Here is a 19,904-nt window from a genome sequence, read left to right as displayed (position 1 = left end):
GGGATTCCATAGCCCCACCCTGGGGAGAGCATGGCTGAGAGGGGTTGATGGGCAGGGGGGAGGGAACCACACTCTCCACAGCTCAGTCTCCACATCCCCCATTCCCACCCCCTCCACCCTGGGGTATCTCTGGGGCACTGAGGTGAGGATCGAAAATGGATAGGAGGAAGGGTCTCCTCATTGATTGAGGAGGGACCAGCAGCCTGAGATATTGTTGATGATAATGAAGGAAAGGAGAAGGGGCAGGGAATAGGCAGCAGCTGGGTGGAGAGGAGGGCAATTCAAAGAGAGGAAGTTGCTTCTCTCAGCTGAAGGAACCGAAGTCTCTACACCTGGCCAGCATTTGTGGAAGGCAGCCCCTTCATGGAGGTCTGTCGCGCTGTTGTCAGAGAACTGATCCCTGCCACTTGTGCAGAGGACAGCAGAAGATAGGGCCTTGGATAGGGAGAGATAGGAGACCTGGCTGCAGGCCTGGCCCCGTGATCTTTCACCATGGGACTCGATGAGTCCTTTTTCCAGTGGGGCCTCAGCTTTCCCATCTGAGATGGACTCTGCTGCTTCAGAAAACTTTGGTTTTTCCAACATCCACTGGGGTGTCATCTGAGTGCCTGGCCCTCTGCTCCCACTCTCAAGAGGGGAAATAGACAAAGGCCACTCAGATTGGTCTGTGAAGGAGGGAAACCCTGGGGCTGGGAAGCACAGTGAAGTCAGGGGAGGCTTCTAAGAGGAAGTGCCATCTCCATTGATCCTGGAAGAAGGAAGTGATTTCTAGCTTGTCTTCTGCTCACTAAACCAGGCCAGAGGCCGTATGGAGAGGGTATCTCTGTAGAGGTCAAACAACTCTGCCTGGAGGGTGCAGGTGTGGAGGGAGGAGCAATGTTTTCTGTGAGGCCACACCTGGGCCTCCTTGCTCCAAACTTGCTCTACCCACGGTAGATGGGACTTTGAAGTGGCTTCCCAGAGAAAGCCTAGGGAATTGTTTTTACATTAAATTGTAATCCATTAACATTTATTAAGCACCTACTGGTCTGGTGCTAGACACTAGAGCAGGGGCAACGTTCAGTAGACTTAAGATGGTTTAATAATTGTTTTGTGAAAAGGAAGACTTCAGCCCTGCCTGAAAGGTGGCAAGACAGAGGTTGGCGGAAGAGAATGAGGAGACCACGTGGGTAGATTTTTTGAACGGGGACTTTAAAAGTGGGGTGTTTGATAGGCAGACAGAAGCAGGGAGGGTGCTGGAGAACACAGGGCAAAGCTTGGAGACAGGAATGTGTTTTGCTTGTTCAGGGAGCAGTGAGAAGATAGGGGGAAGAGAGAAGTCAGATCACAAAAAGCCTTGAGTGGTGGAGTTAAGACACCAAGGGTCTCAGGACTGGGCTCGGCTGAGAAATTGCCTCCTCTGACCCCCAGGCAAGGTTGTTTGTACCTGTCCCTTTGTGAGCCCCCCAAATTCCCCCATCTGATTCACTGCTGCTCAGAGCCTGTCCCTGAGGAACTGCCAGGAGTTTTGATATTTGGAAAAGAATCTTGTCTAGCCCCTCTATTGGGCTAGTGAGCTCTAGAGCCCCTGGGCTAGACCGTGGGGGTGGAGGGTCCCTGTCTGTGGTTCTTGTGGGCCTGTGGTTCACTTCTGTACCCGGGTTAGAGCAAGGGACTGGGGCATCCTGGTCATAGTCAGGGCCTTGGACCCCAAATTCCAGAGAAACAAATCAGTAGATTGAACAGGCAACAAAGCTGAGCTGCAGTCCAGAAAGAAAGGCCAGGGCAGGAGCCTGAAACATAGGAACCCTGTGGGGGCGTCCGGCGACACCTTGCTCCAGGCCCCAGCCCACACCAGTGGAATCCATTTTGGAGAGGCTTGGCCGGGCGCGTGCAAAAGGCCCCATTCCAGACACTGTTCCCAGCCGCTCTGGGGTCTGCAGGGCCTGGCTTGTCTCCGGTCCGGGTCTTCTAACCCAGGAGGGCACTGAGATAGGGGCAGCAGGCAGGACGGGAGGGCAGGGCATGGGCAGCCACTCAGACTTTGCCTCAGCATTCCTCAGCCCCCCGGGTCCCCGGCTTCAGCTTCTCCAGGGTTCTGCTCACGGTGGACAGGCTGCTGCGGGCTCCTGGGGGAGAGAACAGGGACGAGGACTGCCTCAGTAGACAGGTCCCCATGGAGTTGTCAGGGTCAGAGGAACTCAAAGGGACCCAAGGCCGGGGTGCCTGGTTGACCCCGGGGCAGAGCTGGGATAGAATGGGGAGAGGGGAGCATCCCAGGGGACAGTTTCAGCCCAGTTTAAAGAGGTACCTCCAGTCAGGATGGCTTTCAAGAGGGCAGCAGCATAGGCTGGGGGTAGAGGCGGGACCCCGGAGCCCACTGCCTGGTTTGAGCTTTGACTGCCGCACCTCTTGGCTGTGTGGTCTTGGGCATGTCACTAAATCTCCCTGTGCCTCGGTTGCCCCTTATGTAAAATGAAACTAATGATAGTGCTGCCCTCATGTGGTTGTTGTGAGACTTAAAAGAGTGAATAATAGATGAACAGGGCTCGGAACAGTGTCTGGAATGGGGCCTTTCACTGAGTATTAGGCATCCAACCCCTGGTGGCAGAGACTGGGCTGGGACCATCTTGGAGAAACTCCTGCCCTGGAATTTTCCAGGTGTGGGGTGGAAGAACAAGGAGATGCCCAGTTTGGGGTATGAACTTTAAACTGGGGTGGTTAAAGCTAGTACCCAAAGCTGGTACCCATGGGTGCCTCTTTAAACTGGGCTGAAACTGTTCCCTGGCATGTCCCCCCCCCTCCCCATTCTATCCCAGCTCTGCCCTGGGCACTGGGAACCCCAGCCTTGGGTCCCTTTGAGTTCCTCTGACCCTGGGGGAGATGGGAGAGGGGAGTGGGAAAATAAACTGAGGCATAGGACCTGGGGGAGGGGAAGGGGCAGGGAGGTGCCCTCATTCCAGTGTCCATGCTGGGCAAGACAGAAGCCCTCAGAATAAGCAAGAGGAGATCAGTTCAGCTTGGAGCAGCAAGGGTCTGACTGTGCACATGGGGGAACTGCCAGCAGTACCATCTCCCTGCACTGGGGAAGCCCCTTCGGCATGCCGCTCAAGGCTCCCGGGCCCCATGGAGCTGCTCAGTCAGGGAGGGGAGATGAAAGATGGATTCAGGCTGGGCACGGTGGCTTATGCCTATAATCCCAGCACTTTGGGAGGCCGAGGCGGGTGGATCACCTGAGGTTGGGAGTTTGAGACCAGCCTGACCAACATGAAGAAACCCCGTCTCTACTAAAAATACAAAAATTAGCCAGGTGTGGTGGCACATGTCTGTAATCCCAGCTGCTCGGGAGGCTGAGGCAGGAGAATTGCTTGAACCCGGGAGGTGGAGGTTGCAGTGAGCCGAGATCATGCCATTGCACTCCAGCCTGGGCAACACGAGCAAAACTCTGTCTCAAAAAAAAAAAAAAAAGAAAGAAAAGAAAGATGGACTCGGGAATTTCTGGAACTTACCTTCCTTGTTGCCATTGGTGCTGGATCTTCCTTCCCCGTGGTCTGGCCCTGGATGGGGATGGATTCTTAGGCTCCCTGCAGGATGAGACCACCCCAAGCCCCCTGATTACTGAGCCATTCCCCAAATCAAGCCCAGGTTGGGAAGGGAAGTCCTTCTTGCTGTCTAGTCTCCATCCCTGATGCTGTCTTTGCTCCGCTGCATTCCTTTAGGTCTCACATGATCTGGGCTGATTTGGGCAGGAGAAAAAGAACTGGGCCCTTGAAGGAGAAAATGGCAGATCTTTTAGGGAGGTGAGGTCCCGGGGAGAACTGGGGCCATGGGAAGCCCCATAGGATTGGTGGAGATGGCAGCCTGTATGTGGGGAGCTGAGATGAGGTGGGAGCTGTGCAGAGGCCGTGGGGTCTTAGGGGAAATAGAGGGTCTTTCATGGGGGCTCAGGGATGGCGAGGGAGTTATTTAGAGATGTTCGAGGCTTTGGGGAGTCATAAAATCTCTCAAGGGAGATGAACTTCCCAGCTCTGAGCTGGTTCAGGCACCTTTGCTGCAGGCTGGATTCTGCCGTTCTGTAGTCATGGCAACGCCTGCACAACACACACACACAGCAGCTCTAACACAGACAGCTAGCGCGGTCTCACACATGGGCTCATCCCAGCCACACAGTGGGTCGCAGACGAGCACACAAAGGGTCTGGAACCGTCCTTGGCAGAGGGGTCTGCTGGGGTCAGGGAGAGGCCTCACCTATGGTAGGCAGGATGTGGTCCAGGTTGAACCGAGCCTTCAGGAAGGGGTAGGCCAAGATGAGGAACCCTGAGAAGAGACACAGGGGGTTCTGTGATGGGGAGGAGCCTGGTGAGTGTTGAGGCTGTGGGTGGGCTGGGAGCCTGAGGGGTGGTTTGTGAGATATGGGTGTGCATGGGAGGAGCACAGTGTGCAGACTTGGGACTGTGAGTGTGTAAATGTGAGCCTGTGGGTGTGTGCATCTGGGTTGGTGGGGGCAGTGCCTGTTTGGGGAAGAGGCTACAGACTGTGAAGGCCCCAGCTGCCTGGCTCCACCGTTCCTAAGTGAAGAGCAGGTTGCTGGAATGAGCCTGGCTGACACCACTGCTGCGTCTCTGCTGTCCCCACGCTTCCCCAGGGCCAGACTGGGCGCTTGTCCTCAGCATGTTCCTCCCCATCCAGACCTGGGGAGCAGGAGCAGCGGAGCCAGTCCTGCCTTGCCCGCCCCCGCTCCATCCCCCGATGAGCATCTGTGCCAGAACCCGCAGGTGTAGATACCTAAAGCCCCCTAGCCTGATGCTTCTGGTCCTGCCTTTGGCCCGGGCGGGGGCGGGGGGTGGGGTGAGGTGAGGGATGGCATTCAGCGTCACTGCGGGGCAATCAGTGGGCCTGGCCCACACAGATAGATGGACACAGCTGCTGTGGAGGCAAACAGGGAAAGAAGACGAAACCCTTTTTTCTGAGCTGGAGCCTGTCTTGGCTCAGAGAGTCCTCAGGAGCTCTGTCCTTTTACCTGCCACCATCAACCCCCTGTTCCGCCCAGATAGGCTGATGAATCCCACCACAAATCCAAGAGCCTAGAGCTTGGGGCTGGAGAGCCAGTGGGAGTAGCCAGAAAAGAGTGTGACAGCCAGCTCCCCTTCTTTTCTCCTCCCCGTGGCTGGAAGGAGCCCCAGCGCATCACTCCTCTCCCGCCTGTGCCCCTGATGGCGGCCTTGCTCACACCTCTAGCTTCCATTCTCCCCTGATTCCTGCTGACCCAGCCCTTCCCTGTTCCTTGTTCACCTGACCATGCCCCTGCCCCCACCTCCAGAATCTCCCTTCCCTATCCCAGCCCAGCCCCTGCTCACCCAGAACAGCAGCGCCAATAAAGACACCGCCCATGGCAGCTGCAGCCTTGGATACGGAGATGCCGATAATGATGCTGCCAGCCACCAGCCCGAGAGCCACGCAGGCCAGCTGCAGGCAGCGGAAGTCTCTGCTGCTGATGGGGATGTCCATGCAGGCCCACCCGGGGCACTGCCTCCAGCCGGTGCAGTCTGGCCCCAGAAAAGTCCTGGAAGTTTCTGGGCTCTTGGATGTCTCCTTGTTGGCGCTCCAACTTCAGGGTAGGAGTTTCTGGGCAGTAAGATTATAGGTGGGGAACCCTGGGATTTATCTGCAGTCCTATTCCACTGCTCCACTAGGGGCCCCCTAGTCCCACCTTGACCAGGGATCTGTACGAGGTCACCCAGCTTACTCTTCCTCTCTCAAAGCCCTCTGAAGCTGAAGCCCACCCTTGGGACTCCTGTCTGGCTACATTTCTGCTTTGGCTGCCAGAGTTCTAGGGAGCTAGGCCTGTTCCATAGGATCCTTCCCTGCCAGCCTCCACCCAGGAGAGTTCAAGCTCCCCCTGCCCAGGACATCCTGCCCCAGCTTCCTAGAGCCACTTACTTGCCACTGAACCTCAGCCTATGAAAATTTGAAGCAATGAGAGGCAGGGTGAGGGGGGAGTTGGTCCAGCGGCCACAGGCTCCTCAGAGATGTAGGCAGCAGGGAGGTGCTGAGTTATTCATGAGGTTGCAATGTGAGTGGCTGTCTGGGTCCCGGGGCCCAGCGGGCAGTCAGCCCAGGTTCCACTGCTGGTTCCTGAGGAGGAAGAATGAGCTGGTGGCTTTGCATGTCGTTCAGAAGCCAGGGATGTGAGGAGACTCCTGATCACATGCTCAGGGCCCGCTGTGCTATGCTCTGCCCTTTGGCCTGGAGGTGCACCTGGGGTCTCTGCTTGGAGTCTGAGATAGACACACGGCAGGAGGCTCAAGAGAGGAACTGCACCTGGGATGGAAAGCGGACAGGGAGAGGCATCCCTCCAAGTCTGCTCCCTACCCATCCCATCCCCATCCTGTCCACCTCTGGGCTCCCAGGTAGGGCTGAGGGCATCCTAGTTTGAGGCTTGATCTCAGGGGACTCCCTTGTCCTCAGGTGGGCTTGGTACCCACCCCCCTTTTAGTGGCCAGTGGAATGGAGAGTGAACCCTTCTAGCCACCTTGGGGATCCCGACTGGGAGTGACAGGGAAGAGCAGTGGTGGTGCTGGTGTGGGCAGGAGGAAAACACCTAAGGGGTAGGGTAGGGAAGAGGACTTGCTAGGGGCTGGGTGCCGGGAGTGGGAGGCTGGGTCATGGTTGGTGCCTTCCCATCCGCTGAACTGAGCACCTGCACCCAGCCTGTCTGAGTTACTTGCAGGATGCCCCACCCCAAGGCTGGGCAGTGGTCACCAATGCAGCCTAGCCCTGAGCCCTGTCCCGGCCCCCAGTTCCAGCCTTTATCATTCATTGCATTATTTGGCCCTTTATGGATTGGGGACCCCCCAGTCCCAGAATATGGCCCCGGCCTTGTCCTGCACCTGGGCACAATTCCTAGGGTCCCATAATCCTGCTCGGAGTCCCGTCGCCAGCCTCCCTGGCCTCTCTTTGGATGCCCCCTCTCTGCACCGCATCTGCAGTCTCATATTGCCAGGCTCAACTTCTTGTTCCTCCACCTGCCTCCATGGCTGCCCTGTTCTTGTTCTATCTCTTCTGTAGACTGAGAGCCCCTTGAGGGCAGGTTCCAGGAGTGAGCTCCCCAGAATGCTGTGGCTGGGAGGGACCTGAGCTAGGCTTCTGGACATGAGGACAGAGTTCAGGGAGAGGGCTTGGACTGCACAACCACCTCCAGTCATCAAAGAGGAGGGGTGTGGACAAAAGGGAACCTCTGTCTCTAACAAGAGGCATTCCTTGTGTGTGGAGAAGGGGGCCTGAGAAGGCCCAGGGTCACCTGAGTGCAGCTTCGGCTCATGATGAGTCTGTAGAGAGGGGTGACTGCAGCACACAGATGGGCCCTGGACTGTGTTCCTGTTCCCCACAGAGGGAACACCCCCGGAGCTGGGCATTCCCCAGCCACGGTGCTGCTGCCAGCATCCGCTGTGCCTCCTGCCTGGATGAGATCTGATTATTCCTCTAATTAGGCATCAAATCATAGCCCATGTCTCTGTCACACATAATTGATCCCCCACTGACTTAGTTTTAGAAGGAGCCACCAAAATAATTGTCCATGAAACGTGTTCCTTGCTCCTCTCAAAGTCTAAGGCTGAGGGCGACTCTCTCACACCCTCACCAAGATAGAAGCTCTTGGGGCCGCGTTTTCCACCTCGCACTATGGGGCTCGGGCCAGCCATTCCACCTCCCTGAGCCCACTGCCTTGTCTGGTGATGGGGATGGGGGTGGCAGAGGCACCTGTGCACTGCTTCAGATCTCAGAAAACACTGTGATCTCAAAGGAGAGGCACGTTAAGCCTTTTTCAGTTCCAAGATCACGGAACCAGGGCTGTCCCAGCTCTTCATACAGGTGGGGAATCCAAGACATGGGGAGACAGAGGAATTGCCCCAGAGTCCTCATGGATTCTGCCCCTCTGGGAAGTACTCTGGCCTATCTGCCCCTGAATTTCAACACTGTCTTAGTTGAGGTGGGAGGAACTGGCAGCCCCACCTTCAGAGGGAGACACTGAGTTAAAAAATTAGTCAAGGGACCAGGCACTGTGGGATTACAATCCCAGCACTTTGGGAGGCTGAGGCGGGAGAATTGCTTGAGGCCAGGAGTTCAAGACCAGCCTGGGAAACATGGTGAAACCCTGTCTCTACAAAAACAAAAATTATCCAGGCACAGTGGTGTGTGCTTGTAGTCCCAGCTACTTGGGAGGCTGAGGTGGGAGGATCGCTTGAGGAGGAGGTTGCAGTGAGCTGAGATCACACCACTGCACTCCAGCCTGGGTGATGGGTGTGGAATCCTGGCTCAAAAAAACAAACAAAACAAAACAATGAAAATCAGTCAAGGCCTGCCTCTTTCCCTCAGGACCAGGAGTGCATCATTAAAGGTTCCCAAAACAGTTGTGATGTAGAGAGGGAGGCCTGCCAATTCTTTCCTCAGTTTGGGCTATATCATCTCTGAAAAAGAAAATGTATGTGTGTCCTTGAGTGACGTGCTCAGAGCAATAGGTAAATGAGTTCAGGAACCTCTCTGTGAGCCATGCTGAGAGGGAGGCCCAAGGCACTAGGGCTCCATCGCCCCACCAACCCTCCACCCCTCCCAAGGATTGGAGCCTCCCCGCTGAACCTGGGTGCTCTTGGAGGCCACAGTTCTCAGGCATGGCAAGGCCACGGGCACATTGCTGGATTCCATCACCCAGTCTCTCCTCTCTGTCTCCTGCTGAGGCAAGGGCTGTAGAGCGTCTGCCCATGCTCCTTCCTTCTCAGTGCACCAAGTCCAAGTGTGGCGTGGGGGTGGGGAGGAACAGTGGGCGAAAAGGCCCCAGTTTGGTTTGGTTCTGTTTATTTTCCTTGAGGGGTGAGAACCCTGGAAAAGAGCGTGATTAATTCACCAATCCACCGGGGGACGGGTAGCTTTCTTGGACCATTTGGAAGCTGAAGTCAGGGAAGTGGCTTCCAAGGCAACTGCTACCATGGCAACAAGAGTGCCAGCCTTTGGGGGACCTTGCTCCTCGGCCCCCTCCAGACCTGAAGCGGCTGGAGTGCTGGCATGGGACCAAGGCACCACTATTCATGGGGCTGGGTGTGGGAGGGCTGTCGGCCAGGAGGGAGGAGGCGCCCCCAGAGCCCAGGCAGGTAGACACACAGAGGGACAAAAACTGGACAGTCCCTGTGCCCAGAGGCCGTCAGACTGGAGTCCTCAGGATCCAGCTGAATCAGGGCTGGGGCTGGGGCCAAGGCCTGATCACTAGGTTTGAGAAGAGAGACCTGAGGTTTGAGACACTCCAACCGGCTGGGACCAGTGCTCTCCTTCTAGGCCCCGCCGACGCATGAGCTCTGGAGCTGGGGAGCTGCCTTCCATTATCGCAGATCCTATGTCTGGAAGGGGCTCTGTGGTCTCAGAGCCTCCTCAGTGCGTCTGCTGGATCTGCCTCTGTCCAGCAGAGCCAGGACTTCCAAGGTCACCAGTGAATAGTGGCAGAGGCAGTACTGGAGCCCAGGGCTCCGGTCCCAACTTCAGGCTCTTCCTGTTGTGCCACAGCTGCCCCTCTGGGCCAGGGACTGCATCCTGGAGGGGCGGAGCAGCCTGTCCGCCGGAGGATCCCACAGAGGGACAGAGGCCTGGCTCATCTTAAGAGGCCCAGACCTATCTCCACAGCACACAGTGCTTCTGTAGAGTGCTCCCAGAGCCAAGGACCAGGGAGGGCTCGTCTCTAGCACTGGGACTGTGAGTTGTGTAATTCTGCCCTGGTAGATAACAGTAAATACAGGAGTCCCCCATTATCCCTCGCGGACACATTCTAAGGCCCTTGGTGGATGTCTCAAACCGTGGACAGTACCAAACTCTATATATACTATGATTTTTCCTATACATACATATCTGTGATAAAGTTTAATTTATAAATTAGGTATAGTAAGAGATAAAATAGAACAATTGTAACAATACATTGTAATAAAAATTATATGGATGTGGTCTCTCAAAATATCCTATTGTGTTGTACTCACCTATTTTGACCACAGGTAACTGAAATTATGGAATTAAGCGAAACTGTGGATCAACGGGGACTACTCGATTAGCTAAAACTATAATAGCTAACATTTATGGAGCACTTACTATGTGGGCCTGGAACTGCTCTCAACACTTTGCATTTATTAATTTGTAACTTTCACAACAGTACCATGAGGTAAGCACTATCATCCCCATTTAGAGTTGAAGAAACTGACTCTCAGAGATTAAGTAACTGGCCCAAGCCCCAGAGCTAGTAAGTGGCAGAGCTGGGATTTGAATGCAGGCAGCACAGCGCGGGGTCCCAAGCCTTCCTGGAGGGAATTCCAGTTCCACCATTCCTAGCTGTATAGCCCTGGGCAAGCTATTTTTCCTTTCTCTACTTGGTTTTTCATGTCAAGTGGGATAAAATAATAGTACCTACCTCAGAGGACTGCTGAGAATTAAATGCTAATGCCCTTAAACTTCTTAGAAAGTACCTGTTACTTAGTGCATGACAATGCTGGCAAAACCAAGGTCAGCCAAAATCAAGGTCATGGCGTTTAAGCAGAGCCATGCAGGATGAGAGGGACCTTGCCAGGTGGGCCAGGCTGGGGAGGTGGGCTGAGAAAGGGCACAGCTTGAGCCAAGGCACAGATGGGGAGTTGCAGCTGGGCAGGGTGTGGGCCAGGGGTGGAGAGTGCCTGACCCAGGAAGCCCCCTTGAAGACACGTTCCTGTTGGGCCTCCCACTAGGCCGGGCTGGAGTTCAGGAATAGAACTCACATCCTGGTTCTGGGTCTCCAGGGGCTGGGAGTCTGTGGGCCAAAAGGATCAGATTTTGCAGGTCTGTTTTCCTCACCAAGCCCACTCCAGGTAGATGAAAAAGGGATGTGAGGGTGTCAGGGTTACTGTCAAGGGAAGACTGTCAACAAACAGTATGTATCATCAACGGGGAGGCATTCATGGCGTAGGACAGCTGGGGGCCTGGCCCGTCACCTGTCCCAAGTGAAGAGCCCCTAATCCCATCTCCCCTCTCTGCCATCCCGAGGGAGGGCAGCTGTCATCAGCACCCAGTCCACTGCCCACTCAGACCTCCCTTGCCACCTCCTTGGGAACTTATAAAGGTCCTTTCCACCCCAGTCCTCTCCTGTCTGGCTCTGATGATCGCCTAGGACAATGAGCACTAAAGTCCTTTGCATGATGTACATGAGGGCTGTGGATAGGAGGTGCCATTTTTCTTTGTTGCATAGTCCCGGGCACATGACACACCCTTGATAAAGGCTTAGTAATGCTTTAGACAGAGGAGAAATTTGTTTCCTGCTTGTGGGCTGCTGGGCACAGAGGACATCTATTAAAGTACATTCTGGTCTCCTGTGTCATGGTTGCTGACACCACCTCTACCACTTGATGGGGAGATCCTAGAAAGCAGAGGTTGTTTCTTACTCATTTCTGGGTCCTGGCTCAGAAGAAGCAATTGATAAAAGTTTGATGAATTTCATTTCCTCACCTAGGAAAAAAAAAAAAGCAATTTCTCCTTCACTTTGTTTTTTTGGGTCAAATATGGTTTTTATTCAGGGGTCCCAATAAGAGATACCTTCTGCCCACCTGGCTGGACTTAGCCCCAGTTTAGAAGGCCAGTCTCCTCCTCAGGTCTGCAGGTAAAAAAAAGGACCACCAAATAGGCCACACATAGCATTTCAGTTTTATTAAAATAAGCACAATGTATAAAAGCACCGTGGTGTTGTATAAACGTCTGCCTGACAAATGCAAATCTATTTTCTTTATGTAACTCAATAGTTCCACTTATCTGAATGGCTGTACCTTCATGCACACGGGCAGCAGGCACTGCATTGCTCAAACAGGGAAGTGAGGCTTCACCCTAGTGTGGCTTCACCTTAGGCACAGAGCTCTATCTAACTGCCCAGATCTGTGCCACCCACACAAGACCTGGGGACACAGCAGCAGACACCGATGCTGTCTCTAAGTTCATCACAGGAACAGCTTAAAATCAGAATAATAGAGAACTGCTGATTAAAACACAAGTGCATGGACATTCCAGAAAGGAGAGCAAGCCGTTCCACTCTGGGAAGTTCATGGGCTTGCAGTGGAAGTTTAAGGTATCATCTTTGCTGGAACAGCATGGTTAAAAACACCAAACTTTTTTTTTAAAAAAACGATACTACTGACTTTAGCAGCAATCACAAACAAAGGGGATGATAAACGAGGGATACATTTCGGTCACAGCAAAGAAAGATTATGTGCTTTTCCGTGCTGCAGACCGGAAGACTGATTTGATTTCCTGAATGAGGAAGGCTCCTTGCCCTTCCCTGAATTGAGGGGATGGCTTCGCTCAGCCAAGGGAGAAGACGGGCAAAGAGGACATCCGGAGGACAGAGGAAGGTGGAAGGACCGCCAGAGGAGGGTGACAGAGCAGAGAGGGAAGAGGCACGTGTCGGCAGCCTCTGTCAACTGATGCTTCTTGCTTCTCCCTGCAGGCTGCAATCCCAGCCGCCACAGCTACAGCGGTGAGAGCAGGCCGGATCCCAGATCTGCAGGCGGGTGAGCAGGTGGAGCCCAGCGAAGAGATGTTCCTGCTGCAGGCAATTATGCAAAGTGAGAAGTGATTGCTTTCCTTTTCAAAGACAACCCCTTTGGAAAAAGCTTTTTCCTCCAGGACCCTAGGGAAATGGGGGTTGATGGGAACTTCAGGGCCTTCGTAGATGAAAAAGCCTGAATGGAGCCACAGAGCAGAGGCTGCTGCCTGCTCAGCAGACTTTAGCCACACAGGTTTCCAGAGGACAATGCCTGGCCAGGCCTAGGGCCTATAAGGTGTGACAAGCATTTCAGAGTGCTGTGGGCGGGCTCCTGTCTTCACCACGGCCTGCCTGGGCCAGGGCCCGTCTCCGGGCCAGGCGTGACTTGCAGGGAGGGGAAAGCTTCATGGAGCAGAGGCCATCAGCTAGTGCCTCTGGCTCCTCTGCTAGTTCGTTCTCTTCGTGCTGAGATAGCTGGCGGTTAAGGGCGATGGCCTCAGCTGCGAAGAGTGTCAGGTCCATTGTGCTGCTGTTCCTGCAGGGCCAGGGGAAAGCACAGAAAAGAGGGTCAGGACTCTAGGGTCAGCCAGGCCAGCTCCAGGACACTCCCACTTGCTGCTGTGGCTCTACGCTCCCACCAGATTTCCCAGAGTCGGGACGGGCTGCTCTCTCCAAAGTAGTTCTTGCCTAGGTTTGGAATCTTTCTTGACTGAGGGATTTTAATTTGAGCCCCAAGTACCATCCCTGGACTTGATGGTAGGGGCAAGCTCCCCCTTCTCCTCAGAGCACCCTCCTCTGAGCTCCCACAACTCTACATACAGGTCTACCAGAGGCAGAGACTGGGCACATGAAACATACCTGTCCCTCCCTCTCCCAGCCCGCGTGGGGAAAAAGCTCCCAGAGCAAGGCCTGCGCCGCTTATGCCACGTCCCCAGCACCTAGCTCAGGGCTAGCGTGGACAGGCACTTTGGGTTTGCAGAATAAATCTTCTAAGGCGGATCTGAGGTTTGGCATCTAAAGGCATCTGGAGGCTGCTCTAGAGAGTCAGGTAGGAACCCAAATTGGGCAATAGCAACTGGGTCACACGAATTGCGATTATGGAGGTGTAAGACTTCCTTGTGTAGCTCCTAAAAGCTGGCCATGAGGCTGGTGCCAAAAAGGTTTCCCACACTGCTTAGCCCTGGCTTTTTGGGAACAGGGCAGTCCAGCTGTAAAAGGGCTCCAGAGTCAAACAGCCCAGGGCTGCTGTGTGGCCTTAAGCAAGTTAACTTGATTGCCACTCCTCACCTCTCTCATCTAGAACACCTCTCTTAAATTCATCGTGAAGATTATGGATATAATTATATCCAGCCCTTAGCACCACGTCTGACATGTGGTAAGGACTTACTATTTTTTTTGAGACAGATGCTTGCTCTGTTGCCCAGGATGGAGTGCAGTGGCGCGATCGCAGCTCACTGCAACCTCCGCCTCCTGGATTCAAGCGATTCTCCTGCCTCAGCCTCCCAAGTAGCTGGCATTACAGCACCTGCCACCATGCCTGGCCATGGTAAGGACTTAATCCTGGTGGCCACTATTATCACTGTCCGTCTAGTACCGTACGTGCTCCTCACTTCTGCTCCTTTCATTAAATACAAGGGTAGAGGGAAGCCTTGTGTGAATAACCCATGGGTAAGGTCTGTCTTTGGGCTGTAAGTTACAGTTCAATGGGCAAAACAGGTTTTTTTTCCTGCCAACAGTGCTAGGAGGGGCCTTAAGGTGCCGGAGGGCAGAGGAACCAATCTAGGTGAAGGAAGGGAAGGGTGGGAGATAGATCCAGAGTAGAGGAAAAGAGAGTGAGGAGGGGAAATGGGCAGGGAGCCCCTTTGGAGAAAGCTACCTGAGCCTAGAGATGGGCTCTCCCGGCCCCCACCCCCATGGTGGCTGAGAGCTTGAGGAAGAGCATGGCGTGGGGGTGGTCAGAGCATTTACCTCTGGAGGACTTGCGGCGTGGGGAGTCCCTTTTCTGGAGCTTGCTAGAATGGGAAGGACAGATGTGTAGGTAAAGCACTGCTCCCTCCTTTCAAGAACTGCCCCACCCAAGCCAGCAGTGGGTAGGTTACTATAGGCTGCTGGCGCAGCACAGGGAAATGGCTATGCTTGCTTGCAGGGTCAGGCCTCCCAAGCAGAGAGCAAGAAAGGTACAATCTGCAGCCGCAGCCCCCAACATAGCTGCTTCTGCATGGAGAGCCCCTCTTTCCCTTTGCCTGGCAAAGTCCTAATCATCCCCCAGGACCCAGCTCAAGGGTCACTTCCCCTGTGACACACATTTCCCCTTCCTTGCCACTTTCCTGCCTCAGTCTCAGGCCCAGGGTGGGGAGTGGGGTCCTGATCCCTTTGTGCCCCTAGCACTTTTCAGAAGCCTTTATCATGCTGTAACTTATCCCCTTGTCTACTTCTCTCCACTAGAGCACAGAGACAGGGACTGGGTCTCACTTGTCCCTCTGGCATGTGGCAGGTGCTCACTTATGGGTCTGGGAATGAGCCAGTTAGACACTCAAACTGGGTCCCCATCTGTAACATAGGATGGCAATGCTTGCCTCCTTCCACTGGTAGGGTCACTGAGGCTGGCCAGGGCCTGGCACACCAAGGAGACCAGTAAGTCATGGGAGCATCTGGCAGACCCCTTGGAGGGCAGAGGTCAGGTATTGTGAGTAGCCAAGGAGGATTTTTAAAAATGTTTTCTAGTGAAGACATGAATTCTAAGCTTAGGGAAAAAATACGATCATTTGCCTTTCAGGCCAGCTGTACCCAGACTCCCAGACCATGAGGAGAACCTATGTGCCCCAACTCGGCCACACAACAATCAGCGCAGCACGGCCTTGCTCACTTCTGGGTGCTCTCAGCGAATGATGCTTCTATATAAGAGGAGGATGCTACAGACTTCAAATGACAATAGGATGCTTGCGGGGCTGGGTGCATGTACCAAATCCCCAGAGGACTCTGTTGGGGCTTAGTCTGTGGCCAAGTTTACAGCCAACTCTATGGCCTATAAGGGGCTCAGTCTGGGGTAACAGGAGTCGTCGATTCACTCTACACACTCAGGGATAGACGCTGTCCTCTTCAGCTGCACCAGCCACAAGGCTGGTGCTCAGCACTCACTGGCATGACAGCTTCCTTGTGGCCATGCCACAGGCCTGAAGTGGTGGAAAACACCCCTCCCTGGAGTCACTCACCCCCTGCACCCATGGGTGCTGCAGAACTTGGGCGGCGCTAAGTCTCTGCTTTGCATCTCGCACCAGGAGCTTGGAGATGAGGTCTTTGGCCTCACTGGAGATGTGTGCCCAGTCCTTGTCAGGAAACTCATACTTGCCTTCCTGGATGCTTTCAAACAGCTTGTTCTAGGTACAAAAGATTCCTCCTGAGGCCACACTGCCAGGGATGGGCAGGATGTGCCTGTCATTGTTTTGATCAACCGGCTTCAATTGATCTCAGCTGTAGTTGCAGCTCATGGCTTGGGGATGCCACAGACTGGGGCCTCTTCCCAGACTCACCCCGCACTGTCCCCTAGATGATCAAACTATATAGAATGCCCTTGGCAGGCCAGGATGGCTATGCCCTTGGTGGGCTGGATGGGTGATGAGTGGAGATCGCCCATAGAACAAAGCCCAAATTCCTTGGCTCTTCCTAGAGGACTCTCTGTGAACCTCTCAGGCCTTATCTCCCACTACCACCAACCTACTACTCCACTCTTCCTTCCTAGACACTCCAGCTATTTCATGTGCCCACATCTATGCCCGTGCTGTTCCTTCTACTTGTGATTCTTGTCCCTCTTCCCCAGGGCAGGATGCACCCTTTAAGAGTCAGTTCAGGGCTGGGCGTGGTGGGTCACGCCTGTAATCCCAGCACTTTGGGAGGCCGAGGCGGGAGGATCACAAGGTCAGGAGATGGAGACCATCCTGGCTAACATGATGAAACCCCGTCTCTACTGAAAATATAAAAAATTAGCCAGACGTGGTGGCCGGCGCCTGTAGTCCCAGCTACTCGGGAGGCCTAAGGCAGGAGAATCGCTTGAACCCAGGAGGCAGAGATTGCAGTGAGTCGAGATCGTGCCATTGCACTCCAGCCTGGGCGACAGAGCGAGACTCCATCTCAAAAAAAAAAAAAGAGTCAGTTCAGGCATGATCTTCTAACAATCCTGCCCTGAACTCCCAGCTGGGCGGAGTGTCTGATTATCTCTATTTTACCTTGTGGCCACCGTGACAGGAGGGGGAGAGGGCACTACGAGCCCCCATCCCGATCAGGAACGCTCTCCCAGCCCAGTCCTGCTTGGCATCCCCCAACCACACTGACCCCTAGCAGGGTCTACGCAGTGCTCCCTGGGGCCGCACTCACCTGGCACACCCTGCAGACCTCGCCCCGGTCCCAGCCACAGTCAGCCCCGCAGTGACCCACGAAGGGCGGGTAGCCACTCAGCATGATGTAGAGGACCACGCCCAGGCTCCACAGGTCACAGCGCTTGTCGTAGAATGTGGCCTGGTCCGTGAAGACCTCCACTACCTCAGGGGCCATGTATTCTGCAGAGCCACACTGTGGGGGCCAGGGTTGGGGGAGGGGGAGATGGCAGAGAACAGAGAGGCTTAGTTACAGCAGAGGGGATGGCAGAGAGCAGACTGTGATGGGACTGGAGCAGGAGGCTGGAAGGATGGGATACAGATCAGGAAGGCCAGCCAGTGAGCCGCCTGATGCCACCAAGGCATCTGCAGACTGAGCTCCATCATTCTCCATCATCCAGAGGAGCAGCTCAGGTCACCTTATCCTTCCAGTTCCTCCTCCAGTAGGCAAAGACCCTTGGCCAAGAAGTTCCAGGAATCTCCCCCTGCTTCAGCTTCCTATAAACAGATATTTCATGTACAGGTACTTAAATGCACCAAGAATATGGCTCTGGGAAGGAGATCCAGTTCCACACAGCAAGATTTCTTAAAGTGAATCCTGTCATGCTCCCCTGCTAGCTCAGAGCAGGAAGTGTAACAATTAAGAGACCATCAAAACTACAAAGCTCTTAGAACAAATCCAACCTTCCCACCCCTCCCATTTATAGATGGCAAGGGCAAGGCCAAGAACGGGACAGGGATCTGTTTGAGCACATCAATGGCAGCCCTAGGACCAGAATCCAATATTCCTTTCTCTCACCGTTGTGTAGAAAGCGGCTGATAGGAATAAAACACGTTCTTTTTGCTCCACTCTTCATTATTTCAGGCTCACCAAGAAACAACCACCTCCCGCCTCCACACACCCTGCAAAACTAATTTGACTGAAAGATGGTAAGTGTTCTCAAGAGAGGATATTTTCTTTGTTATTGTCAATTAGAATTAATGACTTTGAAAACAAGGTAGTCCAGTGTGTTAGAAGCTAAGAAAGAAACATTCCTGATAATGTTGTTTAGAATAAGATACAACACAGGCATATTAAATATGCCCTTAAAGGGCATGTCTTAAAAGGGTTATTAGGGGCCGGGCGTGGTGGCTCACGCCTGTAATCCCAGCACTTTGGGAGGCCGAGGCGGGTGGATCACAAGGTCAGGAGATCGAGACCATCCTGGCTAACATGGTGAAAACCCGTCTCTACTAAAAATACAAAAAATTAGCCAGGCATGGTGGCGGGCACCTGTAGTCCCAGCTACTCGGGAGGCTGAGGCAGGAGGATGGCATGAACCCAGGAGGCAGAGCTTGCAGTGAGCCGAGATCACGCCACTGCATTCCAGCCTGGGCAACAGAGCAAGACTCTGTCTCAAAAAAAAAAAAAAAAAAAAAGGGTTATTAGGAAAATTTACTTGTGAAGCATACAAATCTCAAAAGAATCATAATTATACTCTATTAGTTATACAAGAGATGTTTTAGGAAGAAGTAGCTCCAAGCAGCACCATCTGGTCATGAAATGTGAAATCAGAGAAGCAAACAGGCTAACTTGGCCAAGCGATCCCATGTGCATATAGCCTGAGACCTCACAGTTCCCACCACAGAGAGACTATCCTGTCCAGTCAGGGAGAACAGCTCTCCATCCCCCATCACAAGGGGGCTGCGCTGTGCCTTCAGCAGTGGGAATAGGACTTACAGAACTACCCAAATGCTCATATGCAAAAGGGCTGGCCTGGGAGTAGGGTCCATTTTCACCTGGGTCAGGAGTCAGGGTTCAGCCTGTGTTTTTTGTTTTTTGTTTTTTTTTTTTTGAGACAGAGTTTCGCTCTTGTTGCCCAGGCTGGAGTGCAATGGTGCTATCTCGGCTCACCGCAACCTCCGCCCCTCGGGTTCAAGCGATTCTCCTGCCTCAGCCTCCCAAGTAGCTGGGATTACAGGTGTGCGCCACCATGCCTGGCTAATTTTATATTTTCAGTACAATGGGGTTTCTCCATGTTGGTCAGGCTGGTCTCAAACTCCTGACCTCAGGTGATCTGCCTGCCTCAGCCTCCTAAAGTGCTAGGATTACAGGCATGAGCCACTGCAAACGGCCAGCCTGTGCTTATAGATATAATTTGTCTCTTCATCAGCAGAGAGGACCCACCCCAAACTAACAGTCCAATTGTCAGTTTCGTTAGCAACTAAGGGGTCGGGGAGGCTTGAGAGCCACGAACACAGAGCAGCAAGCAAAATGATCACTCAGGCAGCAGGAAGATAGGTCCACTTGGTTTTCCATCCTTAACCCTCTGTTCTGGACCTCCCAGCTCTGGATCAGGGAAACACTCCAAATACTTAGGAGCCCAGAGGAAGCATACGTACTGGGGTGGTCAGCTCTGGTGTGGTTATGGGGGTACAGGAGTTGTTCAGTTTCATCCCACTGCCCAAGTCAAAGTCACAGATTTTCACTGGAGACACCTGAAAAGGAAAACAGAAGACAGGGTCACAGATATAAGAAACTACGGGGCAAGAGGAGCCAGGCATGGCTGTACGGGTGCATGGCTCCATGGCTGTCACACTGCAGCTGGTTTTATCAGGTCATGTTTGCTCTCCGGAGGTTAACAAGAAGTCCCCTGAGGATTTCTTCCCAAGTGTCTTATTCCCTGAGCTCTCTTATTTCCCAACTAAGGGAAAAATGGGTGGACTATTTGGTGTCAGATTATTGTGAACTCAGACTAAAGGAAGTATGGAACTCTTGCTGGCAAATGATGGTACAGGTTGCAGCACAGCAGCTAGGGAAGTTACTGTGTACTCCTGAGAAGACAGACTTCTTGCAGCCCATTCAGTGGAGTGTAAAGGAGCTTTCAGTAAAACCTCTGACCGCCTCAGGTGGCTTAGGGTGACCAACTTGTCTTGGGTGGCTTGCTTGGGACTTGATCAGTTTAAACACGGAAACTCCTGCGTTCCAGGAAACCCCTCAAGCCTGGGAAAACTGGGATGGTTGGTCACCGTAGGTGGCATCAACA

General features: G+C 53.7%; 2 protein-coding genes across 25 annotated transcripts in view; both read right to left on the bottom strand.

Moving 5' to 3' along the window:
• Window positions 1-1,063: 1,063 nt before the first annotated feature.
• On the bottom strand, window positions 1,064-5,920 carry KNCN (kinocilin). Its single transcript, XM_009456787.4, has 4 exons — window positions 5,337-5,920; window positions 4,228-4,296; window positions 3,489-3,563; window positions 1,064-2,108 (listed from the first exon to the last, which is right to left on the bottom strand). Exons 1-4 carry the CDS (start codon window positions 5,485-5,487, stop codon window positions 2,029-2,031), a joined length of 375 nt encoding a protein of 124 aa, XP_009455062.1. The 5' UTR covers window positions 5,488-5,920; the 3' UTR covers window positions 1,064-2,028.
• Window positions 5,921-11,653: 5,733 nt separating this feature from the next.
• The window catches only part of MKNK1 (MAPK interacting serine/threonine kinase 1), a 46,875-nt gene continuing 38,624 nt past the window's right edge, over window positions 11,654-19,904 (bottom strand). For 14 of the 24 annotated variants that reach the window (XM_001162516.7, XM_063781043.1, XM_063781052.1 and 11 more), the window contains 5 exons: window positions 19,261-19,356; window positions 16,880-17,074; window positions 15,721-15,885; window positions 14,477-14,520; window positions 11,654-13,043 (listed from right to left, as the gene is read on the bottom strand). In XM_001162516.7, the coding sequence (XP_001162516.1) occupies window positions 12,818-13,043; window positions 14,477-14,520; window positions 15,721-15,885; window positions 16,880-17,074; window positions 19,261-19,356 (726 nt within the window). In that variant the 3' untranslated portion in view covers window positions 11,654-12,817. The remainder of the gene's footprint in view (window positions 13,044-14,476; window positions 14,521-15,720; window positions 15,886-16,879; window positions 17,075-19,260; window positions 19,357-19,904) is intronic. The other 10 variants (XM_063781106.1, XM_054682716.2, XM_063781095.1 and 7 more) reach the window with 1 other exon arrangement.

The sequence above is a fragment of the Pan troglodytes genome, chromosome 1 (assembly GCF_028858775.2).
Source record: "Pan troglodytes isolate AG18354 chromosome 1, NHGRI_mPanTro3-v2.0_pri, whole genome shotgun sequence".
Classification (NCBI taxonomy): Eukaryota; Metazoa; Chordata; class Mammalia; order Primates; family Hominidae; genus Pan; species Pan troglodytes.
The sequence above is the reverse complement of the archived record's forward strand: the minus strand, read 5'-3'. Positions and strand labels throughout refer to the sequence as shown.